We start from the raw sequence: 24,522 nt of genomic DNA on the forward strand, positions 1-24,522 counted from the left end.
CATGTATTTATGTCAGAATCGAACTCAACTACAGCTACATTTTGTCCCAAATGATCGCGTTACACTACCTTTTCATTAGAAGATAAGGATGTAGAAGGAAAATAATATATATGTACTTATCCTGGTGTATTTGTTTGTAATTTACAGTTAGTTTATTTGTTCATTAAGCTGTCTGTATAAGAAGTATGTTGACAATATTACATCTGTGTTTACAGCCGTTTAAACACTTTTTAAAAGTAGAAACTTCAGATGGATGCTTAAAAAAACAACAACATACATTTAATGTCATAAAAGTATAATATCATCTACTGAAAACATCACAAAACGGAATTTAACTCGATTAGTTTCATTATAAATTATCAAGCGTTCGTTTCTGGAAGTTGTCCGGAAATGTGAGGATCAACATTAGTTTTGTATTTTATTCTGTTTTGATGATATCCGCTGTGTTATTTCATCGTCTGCTACCTATTTTGTAAAATTATTTTCTTTTTTTACTCAAAATAACAGACCAACTTAGTAATGAAAATAGGATATGTGCAATGAGACACGATGAATACAAGAAACGTTCTTTTCTATCCGACACGTAGAAGTGATGGGGCGGATCTATGAAATTTTCTTCAAGGAGTTGCGACCTCGGGTGGATTTTGATGTATATACGGTACCCTTTTCGTCAAAGGGGGAGGGGTAAGACCGTAAACTAAAATGAACCAAAAACGACATGTTTTAAATGTTTGTTTGTTTGTTTGGGTTTTTTCCCAAGGAAGTTGTGTTGCACCGCCTCTCTTTTAGATCCGCCAACACCCTTTGAGATCATCTCTAAAAAAAATTAGTAGGCTGAGGTATTCGGGATTTAACCAAGCCAATGCAGTGTAGTACTGTAGAAATTTGCAGAGGTTGTTAAAAATATGGGTGTCGATGAATGCAAGATATAGGGATCTGTGTGAAATATATTTGAATTATTACTAAAATACATATAGGCCTATAAGTTCGATCCACGCCTTCTCGGCTGGATTGTTTACACATATGTGGAACAACCAATCAGAGCACTCTACTTATAAGCATTTCGGCTATGAAATGATGCACAAAATTTGACGAAGAAAGGTTGAAAGCGATTGTAATAAATGTTTTGGATCTAGTCTATTGTGTTTTTAGGAATATTAAAAAGAAAACACAGTTATTTTACTACACTGTGTAGATGTTTGATGCACTAGATTTGTTGGTGTCTAACTAACGGGATAGACTTGCATGATGCGAGTTGAAAGAGCGTCCAGTTCGTAAGTATTTGCAGCAGCTTTCAGTTTAGATGTAAGGGGTGTACATAGAGTATTTCTAAATATGTATAATTAACATATTTTTCTTGTTTACTATTTACTCACATGTCAAATTCGAGAGGTTAGTACAGTACCAACACCATAAGCAGATAAGAGCATGTATGCAGGTGCTTGGGTCATAACATGAATACACATCTATTAGTATTACCTTATCATATGTATATATATATATATATATATATATATATATATATATGTAAATAATCATATGTCTAAGGTTAGATGTGTATTCATGTTATGACCCAAGCACCTGTGGATCAGAAAATAAAAATTGATATGTTTCATTGGGGAAGGTGGGGTGCGGCCAGATGCAGTAGGCTTGGAGTTAAAACTCTAACAGGTTTGGGAACACTTCCCCTACAGCGAGATATTCTCGCAAAAACGCGATTATCCCTCTTTAGCGAGAGTTAATATATCCCGTACAACTAAGAAAAACACCCATTGAGTACATCCTTTTGTGTTTCACGTGAAAAGAAGAAAAAGTGCTAAAATGTCTTATACTTCTGCAAATATACAAATCAAAACAAAAAAGCTCATGATGTGCATTGGATTTCGGCCCCCTTCCTTCTTATGCAGCAGCATTCACCATTGATATGAAATTTCTTAACTGTGTTGTCAATTTTATAGAGATAATTCATGACATGTTGAGTGTGTGTCCCACTTATTCAGCATTACATGCAGTTGTGAGTTCACCATTATTTTCAATTAAAACCCCAAAACATATGTTTAAAGTAATTGATTAATTTCTTGTGGATGAGGGTTAATAGCGGTTTTTTTGTAGAGGAAGTGTTCCCAACCTGTCTAAACTCCATTTGGAGATGTCATTCGGATCTCTGTCTAGCCAATTGGAACCATCATGAGAGATTCCTAAACCCATTGATCATGTTATATGTTGTTGACAAACCCATGAGTCTGAAACAAAAATTTATGCTATAGGCCCAAGTGTAGATCATCTAAAAGAGTGTTATAATTGTAATCTGGCATTGAGACTAATAATGAAGAGGAATGTAAAATGATCAAACTAAATTGATAATCTTTATCGTAAAGCACCAGACTAAAGACATGGTATCAAATACTGGGATGACCTACTTCAAATATTTTCCTTCTCAAATTCTCTTTACATGACCCTGTAGAACTCTTCAGTATACTTGTTTAATAGGGGCATTGAAATAAAAAAGTTATGAGAATAACTATACATATATCACTTCACAGTTACAATTTAGTGATAGTACAATATAAATTATGGTGAGGTAACTTCTAGATACAAACAAACAACCTAATAGGAAATTTCAGAGTGATGTTTGGGGGGAGGGGGCAATGAAAAGGGAGAACAAACCAACTAATGTTCACAAAATTTCTTTTTTTCTTTTGAAATTCCAAGTTTTGAGAGGGACACTGATAAGGATGGGTGGGTGGCTGGGCTTTTAAGAGTTTCTGAATCAATTGTAGTTAACAATTTTCAGGAGATGAACTTAGAGAGCCCTCACTTTTATATGATATTGGAGATGTACACGTGTCATACAGTGATTTGTGGTTTGATGTGCACGGCCTTCTTATATAAAAAAAATAATAAACTCGGATGTGAAGGGGATATGGTTGTTGTTTATCAGTTACAATCAGATTCATCACCATGAAGACCAGTCAAAAGAAGGAAGAATATCTATGGGGAAATATTTTATCCTTTTGTTAATTTTCTCTGATAACAATTTATCAGCATACACATGTATATTTCATGTATTTGGCAGTCCTACATTTATTCTATGTTGAATATCATATAGACTACACGTGTATGTATTTTGATGTTTTATTGTATTTTTTATTTGATTTTTCTCTGAAATATACACATCAGTTGATCTTTTTACACATATTTTTGGTATCTGAGGTATGTAAGGAGTGTAGGTACATCAACTTGTAGTCCTGAGTACTATGGTTTTTAAAAAATATATATATATTTGCAAAGGATTCAGAATTTTAAAGATTCCTTGAAGACTATTTAGATTGTGCAATGCAAATTAGATGAAATTCTCTTAATAATAATAAGTTGTTATGTGTGGACTATTATTTTGAACTGTAAACCATAAAATATTTCACAGAGCAAATATGGTAAAAACATGGGAAGACAGATCATTTGAGGGTGAAACATAATAGTAATAGTTACAACTGATAGTTACAAATCAGGCCCTGCAACCCCCCCCCCCCCCCCCCCCCCACCTTTTCACTACATTAGTCATTTGAAGTAAAATTTGAAGGACTTTCCCTGCATATTATGTTATCATGGCCCCAGAGGAATTTTTCTTACGTGCTAAGGTGCCTCCGTGGCTGAGTGGTCAGAGCATCGCGCTCAAAATCACACGGCCTCTCACCTCTGTCGGCACGGGTTCGAATCCCAGTGAGAAAGTTTCCCAGTTTACTTTCAGAAGGTCGGTGGTCTCTTCCCAGGTACATTGTATCTGGGTTCTCTCTTCCACCAATAAAAACTGGGTGTCACCAGATAACTGAAAAATTGTTGAGTGTGGCGAAAAACATCAATCAATCAATCTTACGTGCTACACTGTGTAGGATTTGTCATATTCAGAATGTTAACAAACTTGTGCACATGTTGGAAGCATCAAAATAAGTATTTCACAATCAATATTTTTAACGTGTGGTTTTTATTAATGTTTTTTTTTTTTCATTGATTTACAAAGAAAGAATAATATGCCATGTTTGAACAAAGAATTACTTTTGCAATCCCAAATTTCATACTTAATCGTGATTCAAACATTTTGATTAATAGATCAAAAAAGAAAATATTAAAGACCTACAACTACAGCAGAACAGTGCACTCAGCATCTACAGATTTTCTTGAAGATGATTACTTCAAAAGGTGAGTACAAAGTATTATTTGCTGTGAAATTAATGCATCATTTGATAAATTGATAACACACTTCTGTATACATTTAAGTTTATGTAATACATACATTTACAACAATTATTTATATATCTTGTACGTATAGTGTATATTACCCACTGAATATACTATAGCTTTATCCAACACCTTTTGAATAAATGTATTCTTGGTTACAAGTTGCATGCAAATAAAAACACGCCATGAACTTGTGCGAAGTTAAATTGCTGAAAGGCCAAAAAAAAGAGAGGGGGGGGGGGATCAAGATATGAATAGTGAGATTTTCTAATTTACTTTTTCCAACTTATTGAAATGGTGTATATATTCCCATGGGAAATGCTTCTCAAAATATCTACATCATTTCAACTCATTCGATATAATAGCAAATATAAGATATATACATGTATAGTTATTTAGGTACATATATATGATATGTATATATTTTCTGCATGTAATTTAGACTGTTTTTTTGTTTTGTTAAGTATTAGTATAAGCTGAACAGTACAATGAATAAGTACAAGTGTTATATGTATACTACACAGATAAATTTTTAATGGTTTGGTTAATGTTTTATGGAATGTTGACAGTTCTTTTCAAGATTACAACAAGTTTCTCTCAGTTACTAGTTATAAGAAATGCACTAGATGATAAATGACAATTGATGAATTCTAAGTGAAGAAAATAATGTCAAAATATGATGTATTGATATAATTGTGGTAATTATTCATTCATTGTATATATATCAAAATGTCTGAAGAATTTTGAAGTCGATTTCAGTTAAGTTTTATTAGAATTTGTAAGACCTATGATACAATGCTAATTTGATAGCTCTGTGAATTTCACCATTGGATTTTGTATTACGTAACATTTCCCTGTAGTCTGTCACGGATGTACTTAGTGGTCATCTTGGGAAAGATATCTTTCTATTTGTGTGCATCATCAAGAGATAATTTGAAGATTTTTTTTAGCACCCTGTATGACTGACTATAGTTTCCAGGTAGTTTATGTACAATAATTTATGTTTGTAGTTGATTGTTTTGACAAATACAACAACAATATTTGTCTGTTTTTTTCCAGATATTTGGTTTGTTGTGAGTGATCATGCTTTTATAGGCATGGATTTTGTGCTTGAAGTTTTCACATGTCAACAGTTGCATGAGAACTACAGTTAATACCAGCATCTATCAAGTTTATGAATTAACATAAGCAACCTTTTTCTACTCACTTCAGAATAACAGACTACAGTACTTACCATCACAGTCGTGAATCATGTGACTTAAAATTAGACAATTTCAAAACGGTCACCAATGTTTTCAGTCACAGCAAGACTGTATTTTTTCTTATATTTCTGTCTTGTTTTACAACCATTTTTTTTTTTAAAAAAGTCTCAGGATTTGCGATCGTGAATCATTCGTAACATAAGCTCATCAGTAAGACTGTGTAATTCCTATTCTTGCTGTCCCTCAGCAGTCACACATGTACAATGTAGGAATGTCTGACCTTTGGTAAATACCCGCTCCTCCTCCAGGCTTTATTCCTATATTTCTAATTATATAATCAAAGGAAGGAAAGGATACCAGCAACATTGTGTACATGTATTCACTTTGACGATGTAATGGAAGTGTTATTAAATCAGAAGTATCAATGGTATTTAGATACATATCATTTATACTGTACATAATGTTGATCATGTGACTGTGCTAAAGGTACCAAGGATTATACCGTAGCTACTGCCAATATTTAACAGTACATAGAATAGTGTCGGAAAAGTTTTCACATTCTACAAATGTTTTCCATCCATATATAAATCCGTAATGTATTTTAATTATTTGAAAATTTGAGACTTTGAAATATTCTCCAGGTTTAATGTTTTTTTTGTTTTTTTTTTGTAAATTGGTCAGTGTAATAGTTTTGTGTCATCAATAATGACATCTTCACTAGCCAAGGGTTTTTGGCCCACTGAGCGGAGTGGACCGAAAACCCTTGGCTATAGCGAAGATGCAATAATGATGATGATTTCATTATCAGGTAATTGTCAAAGTGTTGTTGAAGTGAATTTCTAATATCTATCATTACTAGATATGAAGGAGCACTTGTTTTTGCACAATCCAAAGTGTTTTATGGACTGTTTCTTTGACACTCTGATTAAAACAACACTTGTTTTCAAGTTTATCTATATACATTTGTATATATATTACATGTACATTTGGAAATAAATTCCATCATGTCCATTTGTCAAATTCAATGTTTGTCAGAAATAAAACTTTGTTCTTTCTTAAATACAAGTGACCATGATGAGCAAGTGACCTTTTAAAAAAGCAATTTGTGTCATAGATGTAAAGAATTAATCTAGTTTGTTTATTTTGTGTCATAGATGTAAAGAATTAATCTAGTTTGTTTATTTTCATGGGGCTATGAAAACAACATAAGCATGGTGTAATTCCTCCATTACTAGCTTAGCAGGTTATGCAAATTACCCCAAGCACTTGTTGTTTTTATACCTTCATAATACAAACCACATAGACATTTATTCCGAAGATATACATGTATTGAACTTCTTTTCAAACGTACATAACACATTATGGATTCATGGTTGAATGGTAGTTTGGCTGATGATAGCAGCTAATAAAAACACATAAGTAATATCTAGTAATATTAATGATAAGTTAATTTTGTTTTACTGAATGTTACTGAATATAGAAGACAGTGATTTGTTTACAACATGCCACTTTATAAAGAATTGCACTTAGGAAAACCCCATTTTAAAAAAAAAAAAAAAAGAGTTCTCCTTTTCCCCTTAGGTAGTGTGATATTGCTTTGATAAATTCGCAGGTATCTGAATTTTAATCAATGTAGATAGAAGAAAATTTAAAAAAACTTATCTATATGCATGTATTTATATAGAGAGAGTTTTTTTTCTCTTCTATTTATAATCTATTGATTAAAATATTCAGATACCTGTGGATAAATTTTGAAATTTCCATAATTTCCTCACTTTACTGCCACTTTCCTAATATTTAAAAGACTTCTTGCTATTACTACTAAGTACATGTTCAAAATTTATGATGGTCTTACGACACAGATACAAGAGTCATTACTGGCAACACTGATGCCTTATTCACAATCAATACTGATTAGTGTATACAGTCATCCCAACAGCAGATCTGGTGTTAGTAGGGGTGATATAGTATGTACTATAAATTAGCAGGGACATTAGTGTCACTACTGCACAGATGTTCATCAATAATACCAACATTGTCATTCAGCATTTGTGCCTTTGAAAAGTGTAATGCACAGACCAAGGTGTGTACATGTAAAATGCATGTAACAGTACTAAACGTGTTTTAGGTAGGAAAAAACTTGTAATATTGATCTAAAATTTGTTCATACACACGTGGTGTTTGTAGGGTGTAAGCGACATGTTGTTTACACAGATATTGATGAGGAAAATCAGAGTTGTAAGAAGTTAAGCTGTGGGAATGGGTGTGCCAAGTTTAGTTGTTAATAAAGAAAACAGGCAATATCTAGAACAAAAATAAACATAGCCTTCCCCTGTGTTTGACTGCTGGCAAACTTAATAATATTTGGCAAGTTTAATGTATCCTAGCTGCAGGCTGATGCTGTAAAGTAAGGGTCATCATATATACACTATATATTGTATACTACAGTCTGTAGTTCCACACAAAAGGAATACTAATTAATGTAGAGTGTAGCAAGTTCATAAATATCAACAATATACTAAAAATTGTGAAAAGTAGAAGAATATTCTTTCTGGATACAAATGAATATGGTCCAATAATTGGTATATAGCTGGCCTAGTGTTGTTATTTTATTAGCTAATGATCCACAAAGGTAACTCAAGCACTGTTTAAAGGGTTACTTTTTGACATAATACCCAGAGTTGACCTCAGGCATGTAATGTTAGTAAGCGGCTAATGATGACCACAAGGTGTACATTATAGTGGTTCTACATACACCCAGAATTGGCATCGGATACCTTGTTTCTATTTAATCTGCTTTTGTTGCATTTTAGTTAATTTTTTTTCTTTTAAAATTCTTTAGGATGAATAAGACAGATTATACATATTCACGGAGGTAAGCATTATTTTCTTAAATAGAATTAAATTTGTATACGATTTATACTGCATGTTCATGCATTCGAAAAACTGCCCACACATACATTTAAAGGATTGGATGAGTCTTCAAGCAGTAATAGATTTAAAGATTGAGCTCTGCTTGAGTAAGAGAAATTAAGTGTCTGCATGTTACACTTCAGTCTGGGTGAATCTTGCTGATGGCAATGCCCAGTGTCCCATGAAGAGACTGTGAAGTGACTGCATGTAATATTTTGATTACGGGGATAGGAGTGGGAGTTGCAGAATTTTCAGCTGCATAATAATGAGAAACACTTTTAAACTTTGTTGGGCAGGTGGAGAGGAATGTGTTTGATTTGATGAAGGAATTAATGTGAACAATATATTCTTGTATGTGTGTGTGTTTAGTCAGGCGGGATAAACAAAATTACACCTTCTTCATGGCTCACTGATCACATGAATTATTCTAGATTGGATTCATACATATTGCCTCACTTCCAGTGACTGACAAAATTAAGATGTCGGTTTTTAAACTGTGATGGGAAATTTGATTTCTACCACTTTGTTTAATCTTCTTTTGGTTTTACTCTAGTCCAAGTTACAGTAGGAAAGCAGAAAGTCCTTTTTACCAAATTCCCAATATGTCTCGATTACATGTCGGAGACAGCATGACCTCCAACACCATCGGTGACTTGTATGTAAGCTCTGATGAGGAGGATTACATAACAGGAACGAGAACGTCCACCCGAACCGGTGAGTGTAACTACACAGCTAGCACTGGAATTTAAAATGATCATCCAGGGTAATCATTATTGATAGATCAGCTAGTGTTGTCAGATCAGCCCAAATGTTGATTTAACCATTTAAAGGAGAGTTGTGATGTTCATATAGTGTGGAGAGTTTAAATAAACTGACACAACACACTGTATAAATGTGTAATCTACTTTCATACAGACAATACACAAAGTTTTTGGATGGGATGTATTTTGTAAGCATTCAGGCATATATACCTTGTGTCCTCAGTAAACTGACCTGAGCTACATGTATATCTGGAGGGAGACAATGTCTGACATGTACAACATACTACACTACTATTAGTTTTGTATTGCTTACAAATAACAAGTGAAATGTTTTAAAGTAGGTACAATATACTTTAAACAGGAATGCTTTTGTGTACCAATCATTTTGCTTGAAGAGTTATTTTGCAGAAGTAGAGAATGTATAATCGAGTGTAAAAGGAAATATTTTATTGGGGTTTGAATTTGCCAAATTTTCCACATTATAAAATTCATATAGACTACTCTTTTTGTGATCATGTGATTCCACTTCCCATAGTGGCTTTAAGTAAATTTTGTGTATGAACTAATTTGATAAAACATTTTAGAATATTTAGGGTGATGACGGCCTCAGTATATACTTAGTATAGGTGATGTAAAGTGCATGATAATCGCCATGAATAGGGATTTTACCAAAGGCACCTTGTTCTTCAGTCTCACATATCATTAGAGGACTGCCATAAACAATGGCAGCTTTGTTTCTATCTCTTATTTAAAGCTTTGGAAAGACAAAGTTTTTGAAATCTGATTTTTTTAATGTCATTTAAAATCCAAACAATGTCATTTTCTGCCAATCCGAAGCAATCCTTGGTGAAAAAACACCTTTGGACTGACAGTATTCAAGTTCTTTGAGATACCACCTTTCTTACGTTTATAATGTACGTTGTACAGTGTAAGAGATACGTAGAAATATATTTGAAAGAAGGTGATAACTGAATGGGATGTTTTCTTTTGTTACAGTGTATGACGATGGGATCCTGCTTCGTTCAGGCAATAGTTTAAAAAATAAAAGGACTGTGAGAGATGGGACTTATGTGAGGAACATTAATAAGAATGCTAAAGAGACTAGTTCATCTCTGTATTCGCTGAACACCAATATCAGCAATGTTAGAGAGTCCAGGGGCACTGCCAGGAGTTCTCGAATGCGAAGATCCCAGGCCTCGGACCATGTTACTAGCACCAATCAGATATCTGAGATGAGGTCTTCCACAAGGTCATCATCTGCTTCAATGTCATCTATGTCAAAGTCTTCAAAATCATCTATCATGGATTCCTTGCAGAAAACTTTATCCAGCGAGTTTGATGATTCGGAAATGGAGAAGGGAATGAAGGAAACCCAGAACTCTAGCAGAAAAATCAAGCTATATGGTAATGATTTAAATTTTAGATCATCTGGGGGGAAAGCTACATGTAAGTGTGTTCTTCTGTTGTATTACTCCCATTAGCACAGTTCTAGTTCTGTCTGTCCATAAACTTTCATATTTTCATCTTCTCAATAACTATTTAACTAATCTCAACCCAAAGCGTACTTGGATAAAGGGTTATTAAGTTTGTTCAACGGAGGGGCAGTGTCCCATTCCAAGGGAAAATAATAATTTCCTGATAAGAAATAGCAGAAATAAGATAGCCAGAAAAGCCAAATTTAATTGATGAACTCCTTTATAGATATTGAAGCTATGACCTTATTACCACAATAAATGGAAAGATTTTCATGGGAACCATAAGGATAATTCTTTAAAATCTTCTGAAGAATACAACATGTTGAATTAATATGTAAGCAGCCTCATGTAGTTAAGATTTTAATTTTTCACAACATGACCTCTGAGGAAGTTAGAGATGGGGAAGTTCTCAGATAAGTATTGTGGACAACGAGCCCCTTGTAGAAAATCAGGCTCTGTTGTATTGTAAAATAAAATCTATAAAACAGAAAAATCAATCTGTATGTTTATCATGTGACCAGTCAGGCCAGAGCTGTTAGTCTAGAACTTTGAATATCTTTCTTTAGAAATGCAGAATATATTTTAATGTGATTTAGGGAAATATAGTTTGTAAATTTTGTTTATTTGAAACAGAATATAAAATCTGGAACAAGAATTAGATGCATAGTAATATCTTGTCATAAAACGATGTGTTTCTTTTCAGGCTTAGATCAAGTTGATTCAGAGATGTCAGGTAGGTGAAATTAGCATTCTGTACACTATATATTTAAGCAACCATAATTCTTGATTCAATTGGTGTTGTTATACAAGAATTGACCAGTAGATATTGTCTGAACTCTGAATATAAGTCAAATGGTTGGGAAAGAAACTATTAAAGGGCTATTCCAGCAAAAGAAATATGGGGGGAGGGAAGGCACTTTATTTTAAGACAGCCACCCATACAATTAAATTTTCCTCTGCTTTTGAAATTGGCATTGTTTTCAACATACAATGAATACGTTTGTTGCAAACTAGCTCGATTCGGTTTTCTAGTACCACCTGTCTGCATAATCATTACCAAGTCAAAGGTCAAATGGGGTATTGACTGTTTCATTTAACGTAACAAATGGATCAACCATATGATATTTTAGAACTTAATTCTAGTTTTTATTTTTAAAAATGCATAAAAATATAAACAATAAAATGTCTTTCTTTGTTGTTTCATCGGGAAATGAAGGTGGCAATCACTGCAGAAAAAAATTACATATTTTGGTTTCCAATGCAATTTTGGTAGAGAGAAAAAAAGGATGATCTCAGCATATAAAATGGAAAAAAAAAATGCAATTAATTTTGTATACTTTGGAAACATGTGAGTTGTAGAAACCTAGCTCTGTTTGCTTATTATAAACAAACAGTTTCACTAGATTAATGATGTGGGATATTGTCATATCATTTCTGGACTAGATGTGCATGTCCTTTTTACTCATGTCATGATCTGGGTGCTTGTTAATTGTTGAAATAACAAGAAGTTTTTTGTTTTTTTTAAATGATATAAAACTAAATAAAATGTGAAATTATACCACTTAAAATTTAAATTCACATTTATTGTTACTCTCTTTACAGTCTATGCGAAAGACATCGGACCGTCAGACCTGACCGATGTGCTGTGCCTCAGTGTCCGGTTTTGAGCTTTACTATTTTGATGCGGAGTCATTTAAATGTTTGTTATAAGTAAAAAAAATAGCACACAAATCCAAATACGTAAATGAATGCAATTGAAACTGCATGGACTGTCTAAAGCATTATACGGAGGGATCCCTGGTATAGTATTACAAGTATAATAAATAAGATTTCCTTGGTTTTGCATTTTCACGTGTTTCACTTTTTAACATTAGGTTTTTCGGTCTGACAAAATCTGGTTCGGTCCGGTGTGTTCATTGATTACACAGGACTGAATGTCCTGTGTGGTCCAAAAAACTTTCGCACAGACTGTCTTTATTGCTTTTAAAAGACATGTGTCATATTACATCAGTTATGATATGTATACATAAAATGCCATTGTATAGCGGTGTACAAATTCAAGCAAGCAACGGAGAAGAACTTTTCAACGAGTTAGCTGGTTTTTTAAAAGTGCAAGACATAGATATTTCCCTAAATTACAAAGTGTATGCATATAGATTGTGACTTTTCCTTTGACTTTACCCCCTACAATCTTTCGTACAGGAAACTCGCGAATATTCCATTTAAAATTTCAGTCACAAGCACAATATTTACCTGATTTATATCGCAATTAGGCAAAATTTCCACTCTGTTAAACGTAATGGCATACCAGGTGGGAGATTTCATATCCGATTTACCCTGCACATATCAAAGTCTGTCAAAATTCACACCTTCAGAAACAATGGTCTTGATTCCCTGATCCTTGATTTTGTTGAATAAACAACAACTCGGGTTTTGGTAATTAACCTCACACGACGCTGCATGTTAATTACACGTTAACCAATTGATAGCTTGGGTATAATAATTGATTCAGAGTGCTGATTAAACAAGATCACCGCTGAACCTGTGCATTTTAAAACGAAAGTGTTAAGGGTGATAATTCCTAGAATAGTCATGCTCGACTGAAATCGAAAGTAGGAATCGCGTTGTAATCGAAAAATGTACAGTCGTTTCATAATGGTGAAATTACACGAAAAGGTTGTAAAACTCATGATCGTTGGTTTCATTAGACAGGTGGTCGTTTAAAACAGGTACTATAGGTTGGGTGTGCTTGGAGGGGAAAGTTTTACGGTAACATTGAGTTATCTGCCCATTTATCAATCTTTTTTCCGTACTTAATGTGGGATGGCTCCGCTTTTCTTCTTCTTTTGTAATAAAAGAAACGTAACGTGATACGTTTTCATTTTTAATCATAATTCACAGGCACTCATGGTTTTTTTTTTAACCTGGAAGACAACCACCCATACAAATATATTTTCCCAAATCACTCCCACCCATCCAAAAAAATATCGACTGCCGTCCCCCCTACGTTTTTTGCTGGAATAGCCCTAATGTAAAGAAATCATACAAGATATGCATTATATGTGATTCACTTTTCTTACAGGGATGGAATCTGAAGTAGAATTCACCGGTATGTAAATTCTTATAAACAGCAATATATATTTTTAGAAAGTTAAATGCATTTCTTCAATCACAATAAGTTGTATTTTCACCTTTCTTTTTATATGCCCATCAAAATAAACAAAATGCAAAATGAACCATAGTCCCAAGGATCTTGCAACTTGCTACATTTAATCACCATGATGAGAGGAAGATGCCTATTGTTTTTCAAGGTCAAAGGTGAAGGTCATAGTATCAGTTAATAGAAAAATCTTGTAGGCAGAATGCAAACCGAACTATTGGGGCTAGGACCATCGAACTTGGTACACATACTCCTCATGCCAAATGGAGGACACCTTTTGTTCTTCAATGTCAGAAGTCAAAGGTCAAGGTTGTAGTATCTTAGTGGGAAAACCTTAGGCAGGATACAGACCGAACTGTTGGAGCTAGGACCATCAAACTTGGTACATATACACCTTAAGACAAGTGGAGGATGTCTATATTTTCTCAAGGTCAAAGGTTAAGGTCGTAGTATCACTTAGTAGAAAAATCTTGTTTTCATTACGGATACAGATATTGCCTTGAAATTTAGTAACAAGCTTCCTCTCGGAATAAGTTCAGTTTGCATTTCAGCTGGATTGGTGCACCATGACCTACTTCATTGGTAAAAGTAGGTCAAACAGTTTTCCAGATTTTTTTCATTGTGAATACAGGTATTGCCTGAAACTTTTTCACAACCTCCCTCTCAGAAAAATACATAATCAGTTCTTATTTCAACTTAATTGGTGCACCATGACCTACTTTATGGCCAAAAGTAATGCAAATAGTTTCCTAGACTTTTTCTCATCATAGATACAGATATTGCACTGACATTTTGTCACAACCTCCCTCTCAGAGAAATACATAATCAGTTCACATCTCAGATGGATTGGTGCACCATAACCTACTTTAAGGCTTTTCTATTCGGAATGTATATGATATCAATTTAGAGTGCATAATGTGCTTACAGGTCCAATGGGCACATGTTGCACCGTTTGCGGTACTCTTGTTTGGTTCACTTTGATGTCGTGTATTTTTTTGTTGCTTTCATAGATAGCAAAAATCTTGAAATTAATTGCAATAGTAACTTAGATATAAAAACACACATTGAAAATTATGAAAACATGATTTTTAGCAGAAATAGTCATAATAACTTGTTGCAATATCAAAGCTGTGCATTGTACATGTACTCATTACTGATCTCCTGAGAATCCTTGTTTTCATGTGTTCTCTGTAGGGACCAACATGTCTGCCTATGGCTCTGACTCATCTGCAGCAAGGAAGCGTTTGTCAAACTCCCAGTCTGAAACTAACACGAATTCAGAATCATCGTCATCGGTAATGACCACCACTACCACCACCACAGTGACTACCATCATAGGTACGGAATGCAGTGTATGCTGAGGGTCATTGTGACACTTCAGCCGTACTGAAGTAGAAGGTCTTTACTTTGTTGTCAATCTTTGATAATCTGAAAGATATTGTATATAATGTAATGATTTGGGTATCAATCTTTGATAATCTGAAGGATATTGTATATAATGTAATGATTTGGGTATCAATCTTTGATAATCTGAAAGATATTGTATATAATGTAATGATTTGGGTATCAATCTTTGATAATCTGAAAAATTTTGTATATGATGTAATGATTTGGGTATCAATCTTTGATAATCTGAAAGATATTGTATATAATGTAATGATTTGGGTATCAGTCTTTGATAATCTGAAAGATTTTGTATATGATGTAATGATTTGGGTATCAATCTTTGATAATCTGTAAGATATTGTATATAATGTAATGATTTGGGTATCAATTTTTGATAATCTGAAAGATTTTGTATATAATGTAATGATTTGGGTATCAATCTTTGATAATCTGAAAGATATTGTATATTATGTAATGATTTGGGTATCAATCTGATAATTTAAACAGATATTGTAGGATATTACATAAAGTAACACAGATGTCAGTTTTTGATTATATAAAAAGATTTATTTTTAGATACATTTATCATATAAAGTTAAAACATGGAGAGCAATCTTAGAAGATATAAACAGATTTTGTAGGATACATTAATTCATAGTGTGGGTATCAACTTTTCTCAATCTCCAACTTGGCGAATTGTTTTCCAAAAGTGGGTGAATTGGAGATATATATAGGGAGATCCCAAAATGTACCACTTTCTGTGGGGGGAGGATTAAGTGAAAACAATCAGAAATTGACAAATGGGAGGGTAATTATGACTTGAGACCAGTGGACTTTTGTTGCTCAAGTTTGATGATCCTACATATATGCCTTTTGCATGCATTCTTAATGACCAAAAAAAAATGAAAATCTCTAGATCTTGGAGTAAAAAAGCACTTTTTTGTGAAATAAGAATAAATGGGAGTAAATCATTGAAATAAATTGACTCCTTGTACTTTAGCTTGGAATGATGAAAACAGGGCATAATACTAATGTATACAAGATTGTGAATTTGTTAATCTGAGGTGTGTTGAGAAAGAAGCTCATTTCAAAATCAAAGACCCAAATGGAGTTGCGAAGAAATATGAAATATTTAGAATCGGTTATTTTCAGTAATAAATGTTGTCAATACATGTATAGATAGTTTAATATATTTTCACTTGTGATGTAGAATCCATTGCTGGAAAACCTGTGTGGCAAAAACCAGTCTGGTTAATGAGGAATGGTATACGGCGAATTTTCAACAGTTGTGGTTTTGTTACAAGGAGAATTCTATCAACTGCTTTCTCTGTCATTGTGCAAAAGTATATCTGGGAATTAGGGCTCTTCTCCAGGTAAGATGTGATGAAATGATCTCGGTAAAAAAGGTCAAGAAAGTTTATCACCTATGGTAAGGTGTAATGTAGGGTTGGGTTTAAATTTAAGACAATAACATGCATTACATTGGAAATTTATTTTTTAAAACACAAGCATTGTCACTCTTCTGTTACTCTTAAAGGGGAAATGAAAGTGTTAGAGAAGATATTTATTACAACAAAGTGACCTAATTATTGCAATGATTAATCACCACTGACCTAATTATTACAGGATGTCCAGACAGTCCCGTCTGTGTTGTATCATCTTGCCTTTGTTACTGCTTTTACCATTGTTAATATATACAGGTAAATATTATGTTTAGTACCTATAGTTCGTATTGTAAAATTAAAGCAAAGTTTTGTCTCACATTTAAAGTTCTTACATATACATATGTTACCATTACTGCCAATCTGGGATTTTGTATCTAAAAGATTAAGGAATTTAATCTGATGTTAAGGAAAAGTTGATTTTATGTATTGCAGTACTGATCACTATATGAGATGTATGATAGTACTACCTAAGTCTACCTGTATGTCAGTTATAAAGAGGAGGAGTGTAGTTGGCCTCTCTGTGTTCGGTTCTACTTCTATCGACTTGTGTTCTGGTTGATGAATTTTGTAATTGTAGTCGGTTTCGTGGTCAAAATACATTGGATGGTGTTCCCTGTCTTTGTCCAAGATGGTTTTTAAAAAGTTTGGTTTTGTTTGCACTGATTATTGAAATGTTAAATTTTCACCATAATATTTTGTGAATGCTTTGTCAGTAATGTCATGCTGAAATAGAATGGTTCATTTTCTAGTGTTTCCAGACTTCTTGTAGACTTCAGCATAGCGACAATGTCTCACAATCAGATCACATTTCCTCCATGTCCAATATTTACATGCATTCAAATTCACACAAAGTTTTGAAGTAGGCAGTTTATTCAGCTCATTGTTTAGAATTGTTTGTTTCTATGTCCTGTTGAGCTCCACAACCATATAGATTTATTTTATTGCCCAATGCTATTGAACAGTGGTAAATACTGTTATGCTATATGATCTTAATGCAATTAAACATCTGATTAACAACTTGAATTTTTATGCATAATTATGTGATGGAAACATCATAACACTTCCATGTTATTGCATTTCAGTTTACCCATTCACAAAACCGGTAGCTTTTACAGATTCACAGGAGAAAGACTCTCAAAATTTATCAGGGGTAAAGTCTTTAATACCATACCTATAGTCCATTGATAGCGATTTTGAAACATTTAAAAATATTCATGTAGAAGTGCATTTATTTGAATATGACTATTTGTGTTAACAGTGAAGAAAATTTCGGATCACTTTGTTTATCAGTCTGATTTGTCTTGACAGATGGAAGGACTAAGTCACCAAGAACTCAATGAAGAGGTGAGAAGAATTATCCTGCAGCTCTACCAGGGAGGAGAAAAATCTGTATCTAAAACGGAAGAAGAGAGATTGATGGCCTCTCTGGCCAATCAGAAGAGCTCGATGAAGGAAACAGCAACCATACAGGTAGGAAGCAACGAAAGGGAGGAGTCGCTGATCACGATTTCTGTGAAGTTAAATTTTCCTGGTTGGAGAAAAAGCAGCATGTTCCTGGGGTGTTGATATCGTAGTTATAAAGTTGTCCTTTTTTTTTTTTTATTCTTCACATTCTTCTGTTTATGGAGGATTTGATCTATAAAAATACTAAAAAATCTAGATTCCATGAAATTGATGATTATTCACACTTTGGGTTATTTTGTTTTCATGTATGTGTACAAGAACTATGCAGGTTGTGGTGAGCTTTGATAAAGATTTTGTTGCACATAGAATTACACAAAGTCGTGTAGAAGCTAAAATACCACGTGTGATAAATGCAAAGGTCACACCTAATCAGTCATAGAAAAGACAAATCCAAACTCTTCATTGACAAAGAAGAAATTCTTACAAATCCATATAGGCAAGAGATAGCAGATAGTTAGGGAAACTGTTGTAATAAAAAGAATCCAGTATTGACAGGAATTAGTGCAGAACCTGACTGTAATTCAGGATGGTTTTAAGTTCCAGACCAACATGATTTTCTGTTTTGTACATTGAGCATTAAATTGTTTCTGTTTTTCTCACCTTGGAGAATTCATTTGAGCCTCAGTTTCAATTCTCCATGGTTGTGTTTAAATTTTATATCTACATGTGTATATATCCTAACAATGGTGTATCTTTCATGGTTTAAATTTCCTGAGGTAATAATTTTACATATGTAGATTATCTTTCATATTAAACCTTGAAACAGTTATTAAACCTTTCATGCATCATTATTTGAAATAATTTGGAGAATAAACTTATAAATTGTGTATTTTTAGGTATATTTATATATGAATGAGGTAACTTGGCGTTATTTTTTATACTCATGGCGTTTCACTACATAGGTGGAAAAGATCAACGTAACGGAGGAAATTCTGAGAGTCTTACAGCAGCTTAATGTGAGGGGGGACGCCCTCACTGAGGGAGACATCAGGGCTATTGTTGGTCAAGTAGTGCAGCATGAAGTCACAGGGTTACAAAACCAAATCAAAGAGCAATCTAAAGCACAGGTATGAAATTCAATGGTCAACTTATAATCTCACATATCTGACATTGAATTGTATTTATATAGTAAAACTGATTTTTAAGGTACTCGGTTATTTAAGAAATAAATTTCAGTTTTGAAAGTACATGAGGGTTTGTGAACTGGGATGCCTCACATCGGCATACTTCATGAAGCACTTTAGTGTTGTAAAGTTCTTAATATTTGTTTGAAAATTACATATTTTTACATGTAATACAAAATATTTGAATATGGAGCCAAAGATAGTTCAGTAATTAAATCACTAGTTGTGCTCTGTACAAATTTAAAATTAAAACAAGTTTTGGCTGTTCTGAATGAAAATATGACAAAATTGCTATACTGATGTACCCTGTGACATCATAATGTGCAAATTCTGTAAACAATATGTCATACTCATAGATCTTTGATTACAATGCTTTTTCACAATATTATGCCAGATAGTTTTTGAAAATTTACAGGACTAAATGAGGTCGCTTTTCTTAGCTTATCATTAGACTTTGCAATGTATTCATTTATAGAGAAATGATATATATTAAGCAAAAAATATGAATTGTTGTATTTCCTACATCCAAGTCAAAATTAGGGTAGGTTAGTAGGAAATGAATTACTATCGTTCCAATAACAGTGTCACTGAGCTTGATTGAGCGTGCAAATTTCACTCACTGATTGGTCATGTGGTTTCAGTAAACGTGAGTTTGGATGACCATGCTATGCCACTCTTTCAATTTGCTTGGTCACTGAGAACAAAAGTAAAACCTGTTTCATTGAAATCAAGGAGAAGCCTCGCCCAAAAATCTGCACGCTTGGTCAAGCAAAGTGACACATTGTTAATGGAAAGAAAGTATAGTTTTTCAAGCTTCATTTCAAGAGTACACATGGAAACATTCTGATGACAATCTCCATTTAAGTTGCAGGTATAACAGATTGAACATGAGGGGTTCCTTTTTCACTTTCAATGCAACTATTAAACATGCTAAGCAGCTTTGATATGAATTACCAATGAAGTCATTACACATGTCAACTCCAAAAAAATTTTATTCGACGATCTATTGAACAATATTTTAATTACATAATTTCCATGGTATGGGGTATAATTTAGGGTCATTTGGGTTAGTGGAATTACAGCAATTTTTATTTTCCATTTTAGGAAATAGAACAGCATTGATTTATAATTGTTAAAAGATGATACGTAAATATAAATACATCATGTATATAGGTTGAAAGGAACTTGATTATAAGAATTTCACTCTATGAAATTCTTATAAGCAAGTATTATACAATTTTTAACAAGCTAAAATGTCTACAAGATACATAAAAGAGAACTTGATGACTTATTTTGTTGTTATTTACAGATGTCAGGAACAGAGGAACACAGTGAAAGGATTCTGATGTTACAGAATGATCTGAGAACAAGTGTTACCGTAAGTAAAACTACAGTATGATTATTTTCTAAGGGTAGTCATTAGTACAATTACAGTATCGATACAGTATGATTATTTTCTAAGGGTAGTCATTAGTACAATTACAGTATCGATACATTATGATCGTGGTCATGTGTAGAATTACAGTAGTGAATGTAGTCGTTAGTAGAGTAGGATATCGGTATACTGTGAATGCATTCATTATTAGAAATATGGTACCAATACATTATAAGTGTAGTCATTAGTAAGTTTAAACTTAATTTAAGATATTAACAAACAAGATATCTTTCTTGTTGGCTCATATATTGCTATGTGTGGATCAACTGTCCTAGAGGGTGATCTCTAACCTTCTCACATGTACACTACTACTGATTACAAGGATATAACTAGTGATCTCTAACCTTCTCACAGGTACACTACTACTGATCATAAAAATATAACTAGGGATCTCTAACCTTCTCACAGGTACACTACTACTGATTACAAGGATATAACTAGTGATCTCTAACCTTCTCACAGGTACACTACTACTGATGACAAGGATATAACTAGTGATCTCTAACCTTCTCACAGGTACACTACTACTGATGACAAGGATATAACTAGTGATCTCTAACCTTCTCACAGGTACACTACTACTGATGACAAGGATATAACTAGTGATCTCTAACCTTCTCACAGGTACACTACTACTGATGACAAGGATATAACTAGGGATCTCTAACCTTCTCACAGGTACACCACTGCTGATTACAAGGATATAACTAGTGATCTCTAACCTTCTCACAGGTACACTACTGCTGATTACAAGGATATAACTAGTGATCTCTAACCTTCTCACATGTACACCACTGCTGATTACAAGGATATAACTAGTGATCTCTAACCTTCTCACATGTACACCACTGCTGATCACAAGGAGATAACTAGTGATCTCTAACTTTCTCACAGGTACACTACTACTGATTACAAGGATATAACTAGGGATCTCTAACCTTCTCACAGGTACACTACTACTGATGACAAGGATATAACTAGTGATCTCTAACCTTCTCACAGGTACACTACTACTGATTACAAGGATATAACTAGTGATCTCTAACTTTCTCACAGGTACACTACTGCTGATTACAAGGATATAACTAGTGATCTCTAACCTTCTCACATGTACACCACTGCTGATTACAAGGATATAACTAGTGATCTCTAACCTTCTCACAGGTACACTACTACTGATTACAAGGATATAACTAGGGATCTCTAACCTTCTCACATGTACACCACTACTGATCACAAGGATATAACTAGTGATCTCTAACCTTCTCACAGGTACACTACTACTGATTACAAGGATATAACTAGTGATCTCTAACCTTCTCACAGGTACACCACTGCTGATTACAAGGATGTAACTAGTGATCTCTAACCTTCTCACAGGTACACTACTACTGATTACAAGGATATAACTAGGGATCTCTAACCTTCTCACATGTACACCACTACTGATCACAAGAATATAACTAGTGATCTCTAACCTTCTCACAGGTACACTACTACTGATTACAAGGATATAACTAGTGATCTCTAACCTTCTCACAGGTACACCACTGCTGATGACAAGGATAAAACTTAGGTCACGGCTCAGTGAGAAGCTGTCCACAAACTGAAACTTATAGGTCAAGGTCTAAGTTGCATTGAAGATCAAGGTCAAAGGTCTGAGTCAGATTTGTGACAATTGTAGATGGTTATGGATTTAATGTCCAAGAAATACATCTTATTGAAATTTATTTCCTAATGACCTGTAATTATTCCTTTACAGAATCTTGAACAGAAGTTGGGAGAAGAACTGGACAGGATGAAAAGGTTTGAACATTTTATGAATTTTACTTTTGTGTACATTAATAAAAGGACTTGTATGGAAGAAAAATTTACTTTGTTTTGTCAATGAACTTCTTGTTTTCAATGTTTATGAATTATCAATCAGATTTATTATCTTTGTTGTTTGTGAATTGTCAAACTTTCTCTCTGTATAGGTACATATTCAATTGTCTACGCGCTATAAATTTATTTATACTGTAAAATGATTTGAATTTCAGTTTATAAATTTGGGTTTGTGTGTAAGATTTATTTATAGTGTAAATTGATTTATTATTTTATTCATTTATAAAGTGCAAAATTATATACAGTTTCTATGCGCTGTACAATGATATGAATTTCAGTCATTCAGTACTTGACAGTGACACAATTGATTTGAATTTCAGTCAGTCGGTACTTGACAGTGACACCCTGACAGTGGAAGCCTCGGCCAGGCTCCTACAGATCCAGGGGAACCTGTCCTCAATCCAAGCCCGTCTAGACAGCCTGGAGCTGGAGAAGCAGTGGTTAGCGGCTCAGCTGAAGAACTGCTGTAGGAATGAGAGCTTCTACATGACTCTGGTACAGGACAAGGTCAACCTCATCCTTGGACAGGTGAGGAAACCTCGATCTTGTGGACTTCAAACTGCAAAGTTGTGTCTTCATATTCACTAACTTGTCTGATATTTAATTTTTCACTAAGTACTTAGAGGCATTTTCCAATATTGACAAATATGTACATACTTTGTTTCAATCTCATCAAATTCTGATCTTTGATTTGCTTTCTGTATGTTGTTGCTTTGTGTAACAACTAGCATCTAAGGTCTGATTTTAATCAGATTGAGTCCTATTTAAATTTCACTATGTAAGTGATAACAATTATCGTGAAAGAGGAAAAATATAGGCATATTTGTTTCCATTCACGAATATGGAATATTGAGTCTTTCTGATCATTAATTTTTATATTGCAGATAATGTCAGGAAATGACTCTGGTAGTACTGACCAGTATGTGTTTGGAGCATGGCTAAACTCAACATTTATTAGAAAAAGTGATTTTGAGAAACACAAGGCAGAGTTTGGTCAAGAACTGAGTGAGAAAATACTACAGGAAATGTCTAGGACAGAGGCTATTGGTGTGAATGTATCTGGGGGACAGTATGGATTGACAGAGAAGGTAAAGGCCTGCACAGAGTACTCAAAAATATCATCTGATCAAACATATCTAGATTTGTGAGTTTACAGAAATTGACTGTAAAAAAAATCCTTTATTTATGATACAAATATCTATATTACTTCATTTTCAATTCATAATTGTACGGCGCTAAACCAAGCTAGATTTAAAGAGTTTTATTATTTACATGTAGTTTCGGAATTTAATTTAGTGCAAGTTTATCTATTTCTTTTAATTTTTGTTATTCTTTGTGAAATATTTTTCCATTGTCCTGAAAATTTGATAATATTCATTGGTCTTGTTACTGTTTTATACATACATATATGAATGGGGTATTGCATACATGTGCAGGAGAAATTTGGGTTACACTTTTTGTAGCAGCAATAGAATAGAATACAGTGTGTCATTATGAATTGCTACAAACTTCCTCTTAGTAAGCTTGATGGAGTAAAATACATTTTCAAATTCCTGGCTTATTTACATACAATTTGTAAAATACATGTACATTGTACCGAAATGTCCAAAACAGTAATTTCTTATGTAAGCCACACAGCCTCACTACTTGGTTTATTTACAGGCTGTGATGCAGATTGTGTAATTTCTAATGTACATCTAAGCCATGTATTTATTTACAGGCTGTGATGCAGATTGTGTAATTTGTGTAATTTCTAATGTACATCTAAGCCATGTGTTTATTTATAGGCTGTGATGCAGATTGCGTAATTTCTAATGTACATCTAAGCCATGTGTTTATTTATAGGCTGTGATGCAGATTATGTAATTTCTAATGTACATCTAAGCCATGTGTTTATTTACAGGCTGTGATGCAGATTATGTAATTTCTAATGTACATCTAAGCCATGTGTTTATTTATAGGCTGTGATGCAGATTGCGTAATTTGTAATGTACATCTAAGCCATGTGTTTATTTATAGGCTGTGATGCAGATTATG

General features: G+C 33.6%; 1 protein-coding gene across 3 annotated transcripts in view; it reads left to right on the plus strand.

The window, feature by feature from the left end:
• Window positions 1-1,041: 1,041 nt before the first annotated feature.
• The window catches only part of LOC125670021 (SUN domain-containing protein 2-like), a 28,841-nt gene continuing 5,360 nt past the window's right edge, over window positions 1,042-24,522 (plus strand). Inside the window, exons 1-17 of one of the 3 annotated variants that reach the window (XM_048904912.2) lie at window positions 1,042-1,274; window positions 4,108-4,197; window positions 8,281-8,313; window positions 8,905-9,065; window positions 10,109-10,516; window positions 11,291-11,320; window positions 13,670-13,696; window positions 14,942-15,085; window positions 16,344-16,506; window positions 16,760-16,833; window positions 17,661-17,728; window positions 17,887-18,048; window positions 18,945-19,109; window positions 20,476-20,544; window positions 22,364-22,407; window positions 22,806-23,013; window positions 23,370-23,573. In XM_048904912.2, coding sequence (XP_048760869.2) covers window positions 1,246-1,274; window positions 4,108-4,197; window positions 8,281-8,313; window positions 8,905-9,065; window positions 10,109-10,516; window positions 11,291-11,320; window positions 13,670-13,696; window positions 14,942-15,085; window positions 16,344-16,506; window positions 16,760-16,833; window positions 17,661-17,728; window positions 17,887-18,048; window positions 18,945-19,109; window positions 20,476-20,544; window positions 22,364-22,407; window positions 22,806-23,013; window positions 23,370-23,573 — 2,079 coding nt within the window. In that variant the 5' untranslated portion in view covers window positions 1,042-1,245. Of the gene's footprint in view, window positions 1,275-4,107; window positions 4,198-5,295; window positions 5,310-8,280; window positions 8,314-8,904; window positions 9,066-10,108; window positions 10,517-11,290; window positions 11,321-13,669; window positions 13,697-14,941; window positions 15,086-16,343; window positions 16,507-16,759; window positions 16,834-17,660; window positions 17,729-17,886; window positions 18,049-18,944; window positions 19,110-20,475; window positions 20,545-22,363; window positions 22,408-22,805; window positions 23,014-23,369; window positions 23,574-24,522 lie in introns of those variants that run through there. The other 2 variants (XM_048904914.2, XM_048904913.2) reach the window with 2 other exon arrangements.

Source organism: Ostrea edulis, chromosome 4, assembly GCF_947568905.1.
Source record: "Ostrea edulis chromosome 4, xbOstEdul1.1, whole genome shotgun sequence".
NCBI classification, from domain to species: domain Eukaryota; kingdom Metazoa; phylum Mollusca; class Bivalvia; order Ostreida; family Ostreidae; genus Ostrea; species Ostrea edulis.